General features: G+C 33.4%; 1 protein-coding gene and 1 long non-coding RNA gene across 4 annotated transcripts in view; one reads left to right on the top strand and one right to left on the bottom strand.

Annotated features, from left to right (window-relative positions):
- Window positions 1-1,051: 1,051 nt before the first annotated feature.
- wdr19 (WD repeat domain 19) overlaps window positions 1,052-6,824 on the top strand; it is a 42,253-nt gene continuing 36,480 nt past the window's right edge. For 2 of the 3 annotated variants that reach the window (XR_015476547.1, XM_087237117.1), the window contains exons 1-8: window positions 1,052-1,121; window positions 1,506-1,597; window positions 2,140-2,205; window positions 2,323-2,448; window positions 2,569-2,684; window positions 3,243-3,358; window positions 3,469-3,549; window positions 4,813-4,925. Coding sequence is in view for 2 of the 3 variants with exons in the window: in XM_087237117.1 (XP_087093243.1) it covers window positions 1,116-1,121; window positions 1,506-1,597; window positions 2,140-2,205; window positions 2,323-2,448; window positions 2,569-2,684; window positions 3,243-3,358; window positions 3,469-3,549; window positions 4,813-4,925 (716 nt within the window). In the remaining variant the exon portion in view is untranslated. The remainder of the gene's footprint in view (window positions 1,122-1,505; window positions 1,598-2,139; window positions 2,206-2,322; window positions 2,449-2,568; window positions 2,685-3,242; window positions 3,359-3,468; window positions 3,550-4,812; window positions 4,926-6,824) is intronic. The other variant, XM_087237118.1, reaches the window with a different exon arrangement.
- On the bottom strand, window positions 4,446-6,741 carry LOC147846807 (uncharacterized). Its single transcript, XR_015476550.1, has 3 exons — window positions 5,658-6,741; window positions 5,367-5,436; window positions 4,446-5,049 (listed from the first exon to the last, which is right to left on the bottom strand). It is a non-coding gene; the product is annotated as an uncharacterized LOC147846807 (long non-coding RNA).

Below are 6,824 nucleotides of genomic sequence, written 5' to 3'. Positions count from 1 at the left end.
TTTGGCACTAATAATGTGCATAAATACACTTGGCGTAGTTATCTGCATCTTTCCACATGTACAGAATGACTGGGGTTCCTCTTTCTGCCATATGAGGGCGACAGACGATTTTGGTACCATTCATCCATCCGTTAAATTTAATTAACAGAAATATATGTAAAATTTAAAGGTCTGCCTTTTTTTCATCGTGGTTTTACTTAGATCCTTCAGTGTGATAGATGGACAGATACATTGAAGACCGCTTGAAAAATCTTAAAAAAAAAAAAAAACTGGGTTCATGATTCATAGTTTCAAAGATGACGTTAATTTTTTTTTAAATTATTATTATGTATTTTTAGATTTATATGTAGAAATATCAGTAATATTTTGTGTTTCACTGTTCGGTGGAATAATCCAACAAAAGATTATTATTTTGAATAAACGTAATTTTCTACAAAAATTCTTTCATTTTCAATGTTTTCTTCTTTTTTTTTACTCAGAACCCAGAACATTTGACTCAAACCCATAAATTTTTAAACAAAATTAAATTTGACGAGGATCAAAGGGTTGACTGTTTTATTACCATTATTTAATTGTAATTATTTCTTCATTCATTTTGTTTTCGGCTAAGCCCAATTATTAACCAGCATGATTAATCGGAATGGAATAAACGGCCAACTTTAGCTTAGTCCCTTTATTAATCTGTCGCCACAGCGGAATGAACCGCCCACTTATCCAGCATATGTTTTACGCAGCGGATGCCCTTCCAGCTGCAACCCAGCTCTGGGAAACATCCATACATACTCGCATTCACACACACACTACGGACAATTTAGCTTACCCAATTCACTTATACATTTAAACGTTTAATCTAAGCGCATCTCGTAATAACACTACTCTGTAGTCTATTTAATCAAAGTCCCTATTGTATTCTGTATTCTAGACATTATAATATTTAGCTATGTATTATAATGTCTATGATACAGAATACATGTCTGTTCTGTATGAAATAGTGCACCGTTGTGTTGCTGTTTGCTAAACGCCGATTGGCTGTTGCTAAGAAGAGGTTGCCAGGAGAGATCAAGACGCGTTGGCGTGAAGCACACTGGGAAGTGTAACGTTTTCTATAAACAAAAATGAAGGCAAGTGTGTTATTACTTTACAAGTCTACCTAGCGTCCTATTACTTTTCAACTGAATATCGCTATTTGAAGTGCACTTGTGCTTTCACGAATGCGTTACGAATGTCAGCATGCTTTAAAAACAACACCATGTGTAGCGTTAGCAGGATGGCTAGTTAGCGCAGCAGCAGTACATATATGTTTAGCTCTAAAGATGAAGGGCATCTAAAAAGGCAATATACGGAAAAATTTCTGCATGTCTGCTAATAATATAAGCGTTGACCTAAATAAGTAGGCTGTTATTACGTTATCTATGTTGACAGTATGTCTATTTGTGGTCATTTTATCCTCGTACAGTATTAATCAGCGAGCTACATTGATTTTATTCTTTTTTTGTTCTCTAAAGCGTGTTTTCACGCTGTCAGAAAAGTCCTGGTCTGGATCATGTTTGCAATACAAGTGGCAAAAAACAGTGGGAAACTATCTTGCTGTTGCAGGGTGAGTAACTGTTTTATTAGTAAAGAAATCTTAATCTTTCATCAATCATTGTATAAGTTATATACTGTTGAAGAATTATTAGACCCCCTGAATTAACATCCCCCCGTTCATTTGTTTCCCCAATTTTGACAGTATGTCAGTAAATAATATTTGACTAGATATTTTTCAAGACACTTCTATACAGCTTAAAGTGACATTTGAAGGCTTAACTGGGTAAATTATGTTAACTAGGCAGGTTAGGGTAATTAGGCAAGCCACTGTATAACAATTGTTTGTTTAGTAGACAATCAAAAAAATATATAGCTTAAAGGGGCTAATAATTTTGACCTTAAAATGTTTTTTTCTTAAATTAAGAACTTATTCTAGCTGAAATAAAACAAATAAGACTTTTTCTAGAAGAAAAAAATAAGATCAGACATACTGTGAAACTTTCCTTGCTCTGCTAAACATAATTTGGGAAATATTTAAAAAAAGAAAAGAAAATTCAAAGGGGGGCTAATAATTCTGACTTCAACTGTATGTCACATTTAATGAATCCACAGCCCTGACAATTTAGTGAAAATCTTCGATCGGCATGGACAGAAGGTGAACGAGTTAAATCTCCCTGGGTACGTGGGCATTCATGCATTTTCTCTCTGAGATTTTAATTTAGAAACATTTATTTTATATATCATATTAATTAGTTTTGTTTGAAATAAATAAACTTGCACGGTTTGTTTGCACAGCAATTGTGTATCTCTTGACTGGGATAAAGATGGCGATATTTTGGCGGTGATTGCTGAGAAGTCCAGTTCTGTTTACTTGTGGGATGCGAATGTCAACAAAACCTCACAGCTGGACAGTGGTATGAGGTTAGTGATGTGATGAGAGACATATTAATCACTTTTCTTATAGATAAATAATAAACTCTTGGAATCATTGTTTTTGAGATGACGCCTATTTTGGGTTGCTGTATTGTTTTGTTGAGACAGAGATCAGATGTCATTTCTGCTGTGGTCCAAAACTGGGCCACTATTGGCTGTTGGCACGTCCAAAGGCAACCTACTGATCTACAATCAGCAAACATCACGGAAGATTCCTGTTCTGGGTATATATAAATTGTTTATTCAGTGTAATATGATTTATATTTGTATATAAAAATCTATTTAACTAATGAAAAACGAATAATTTTCCACCTGCACAGCACATTTTGCCTTATCATACTAATAAAAATAAGTAGACATGTTTACACATGAACAAAACTCATTTAAAGCTATTGTGTTCTTATGGTTTTGATGTTTGAAAACCCTTTTTTTTGGTTGATTTTAGAAATACGGGTACATGTGCATCTTTATCAAAATGTTTAGGATACACCAAACATTAATTATGGATTATTAATTATGTGGAGTAATTATATATCTCTTTTGCTGTTATATATCAGAGAATTTTTCATTCACTTTTAAAAACAGTTAAATGATGAAAATGCGTACAATTAATTTTTTCTACATGTACATTTACAGATGTATATAACAATATAATATATTTAACTGAGTAATAACAATACAATAATATTCTTCCCCTTTATTTTCTGCTTTTTCTGGATAATATAAAACCAATAAAAAAAATAGAAATAGATTGCTTTGTAAAGATTTTCCACATCGTTAAGGTAAACACACAAAGAAAATCACATGTGGCTGCTGGAGCTCTCAGAACCTCCTGGCGTTGGGCAGCGAAGACCGCAGCATAACAATCAGCAACCACGAGGGAGACACCATTCGACAGGTACTTGTGGATCTGTCACAGAGAGATCCTGTTATATCATATCTGTTTATTCAAACATAGAAATAGCTTGATTTGAAATGTTGTTCTTTTGCTCTCTTTCTTTCCTTCAGACCTCTGTGAGAGCTGACCCTGCAGATGTTCAATTCTCTGTGATGAAAACAGATGAGAGATCATCTCCAGGGCAAAGTACTGTATGTTAAATTTTATTTATTTTTTTAAACATTAAATTTTTTACACTGATTGGAATTTTGGGTATATATGGAAGCCTGTTCCTGCCACTAAATAATACAAAATAATTTATTTAATGAAATTATAATGTTTTATTAAAAATCATATAAAATTTGAAAGTCAGAATTCTGAGTTATAAAGTCGCAATTTCGAGTTATAAAGTTACTTACCATTCTGACTTTATAACTCGCAATTCTGAATTTATAATTTGCTAATTTGCAGTTCAGACTTTATAACTAGCAATTCTGAATTTCTGAATTATAACTCGGAGGATGAGACTTTATAACTCAGAATTCTGACGTTGTAACTTGGAATTGCCACTTTATAACTTAAAATTTATTTATTTATTTTTTATTCAGTGGTGGAAACGGGTTTCCATAGATATAGTTGATTGCGTATTGTACATTGGAAATACATATATCCACTGGTAAAACTTGTGCTAGTTTTTTGTTATTATTATAATATTTTAGTTAAATTATTATTTTTTTAAACTGATTGGACTTGATGGTATATATAGAAGCCTGTTTCTGCCACTGAATAAAAAAAAAAAGTATTTAATAAAATTATAAATTTTGTAAAAATTATTAAAAAAAATATAGAAAAAATTATAGAAAAAGTTTAAAAGTCAGAATTGCAAGTTATAAAATCATTCGCATTTCTGACTTAAATTAGAATTCTGACTTTATAACTCGGAATTCCGACTATAACTCGGAATTGTGACTTTATAACTCGGAATTGCGACTTTATAACTCGGATATCTGACTTTATAACTCAGGATTCTGACTATATTTTTTTAAATTTACGTTTTTATTATTTTATTGGGTGGCGGGAACAGGCTTTCAAAGATACAGTTGAAGATATATGAAAAATTTTACAATACTGAATGCGTATTGTACAGTGGATATACATATATCCACTGGTAAAACTTGTGCTAGAGTAGCGATTCATTCTTCCGTGGCAACCCCTGATAAACTGCGGGCTAAGCCAAATGAAAGAGAGTATTTGTAATTTAATATTATTAAATTTAATATCATGGCATGAGTTATTTAATAGTAGAATTCAGATATTCATAAATATAAAAATGGCTATAGAAAAATATAAATAAAATAATATAGTATTTTACATTGCTTAGAGCAAATATTTCAATAAATCTGTAATTTTACAGTGAGTGTGGGTACATTTCTGAAAATTATTATGTTTTATATTAAATTAACTTTAACCTGCAGGTGAGTGTGGCTTTAGGTAAGAAGACGCTGTTTCTGTTTAACCTGAATGATCCTGATAACCCTATAGAACTGGCCTTCCAGCAGCGTTATGGCAACATCATCTCCTACCGCTGGTATACACACACACACACACACACACACATTAATATGATTACTGTTTTCAGTACAGCAGAGAGAAAAAAATAAAGAGTTTTTTTATATACTGTAGTGATTTAGTAAAAATGTGCCTCTATTGACCTTATTCTAAAATGCGGAAGTGCGGCTGTTTTCGCGATTGTCTTAGAACTTCCGATTCAGTCGCCTATGGGAGAAATGACTAGGAATAATAAACGGCAGAAAATGGCCAAACTACTTGCTCTACAAACAAATGTTTGCATGACTATACAGACCAAGTAGAATAATATAATAAGAAAATATTAAATTGCAACATCAAGCAGCGTAACGAGCAGTTGTTAACGTCAAAAAATGAATGAAAGTGAATGTGACCGGAAGTCGCGAGACAAAATGATTCAAATGGCAGCGCCCACTCGACAGCTGAGAATAAGGTGAATAACCTTTACATTATATTATATAAATTTAGTTGTAATTAAGTTTTCTTAAGGAAACAATAGTCTATCTTCTCAGCTATAGTAACCTATATTACTACAGGGTGGGCCATTTATTTGGATACACCTTAATAAACTTATTGAGAATTTCACAAGAAAAACAATGGTGTGCTTGGTTTTAACATAACTTTATTCTTTCATGAGTTATTTACAAGCCCCCATACTAATGTGCCACAAACAGGACGTTAATGTCACCAACCATTCCTATTTTATTAAGGTTTATCCATGTAAATGGCCCACCCTGTATAATATAAAAGGCTTAAGTTAACAACATGAAATTCTTTATTCAAATTTGAAACATGACCCTAAAACGCAAAAAAATTTGGTAAGACTATAATGGTTAGCTAATGCATTTACTAACATTAACTAAAAATGAATAATCTTGTCAAGAATTAGTTAATCATATTTCATCATTAACTAATCCATTATTAATAGGGATGTTCCTATCAGGTTTTTCTGCCCTCGAGTCCGAGTCATTTGATTTTAAGGGTGCTTTCACACCTACACTTTTGTCTACACTTCTCGTTTGCCCAGTTAGCGCGGTTCGTTTGGCATATGTGAAACCAGCAATCATGCTAGGATCCGTGCCAAATCAATCGCTCCGAGATCGCTTGAAACGAACTCTGGTGTGGATCGATTGCAGTGAGAAAGCGATACGATCCGAGCGCAGTTATATCACTGCATTTATGGATATTTAATAGGCATATGGCTATATATGAAGAGAGAATAATGAGTAGAGCGGGAAGTTTCGGGAGTCTCCTGAATGCCTGCAAACGAGTGATAATCTCCCGGTAATCTTGTGTCTCTCTCCCGGTCCTCAAATACGTCACGCACCCCTCCCCACTACATCTTTCCTCACTCTTTAGACACGTCGTGCACACCTTGTCCAACACCATCAAACCACCACCTCCCCTGACAGCTGAGCGGGACTCAAATAATCCCTGACACTGACCAATGTGAGGAGAGTTTACTCACATGTGACTTGTTTTAGCTCTTTTGGTCCGTTTAGAAACTTTGCAGTGTGAAAGCGAACCGCACCAAGAGCAAAGAGCAACAATGTAACAATTTTAAACCCTGTTTCGGAACAAATGAATTGAATCACAGGTGTGAAAGCACTTTAAGTATCTACCGAAACTCGATCTGATACTTCCATAATACATAAAAAAAAAAAACAGATCAAGAATGTTTCTTTTTTTTTTTTTTTTATTTCACCTTATTTTAACTCTATTGACAAGCAGAGCACTGCTGTGAGGTAGCTTGAGCAATCAAGTAATAAATTGCATACATTTATCACTTTTGGACTTTAGTGCAACAGTAAATATCTAAAAAAAAAATCGAATATAAAAACAAATAGCACCTCAACTTAAAACACCTGGCAGACAATCCCAAGTTTACAGATCTCATGGT

The sequence above is a fragment of the Danio rerio genome, chromosome 1, assembly GCF_052040795.2.
Source record: "Danio rerio strain M-AB ecotype USA chromosome 1, GRCz13ab, whole genome shotgun sequence".
Classification (NCBI taxonomy): domain Eukaryota; kingdom Metazoa; phylum Chordata; class Actinopteri; order Cypriniformes; family Danionidae; genus Danio; species Danio rerio.
The sequence above is the reverse complement of the archived record's forward strand: the minus strand, read 5'-3'. Positions and strand labels throughout refer to the sequence as shown.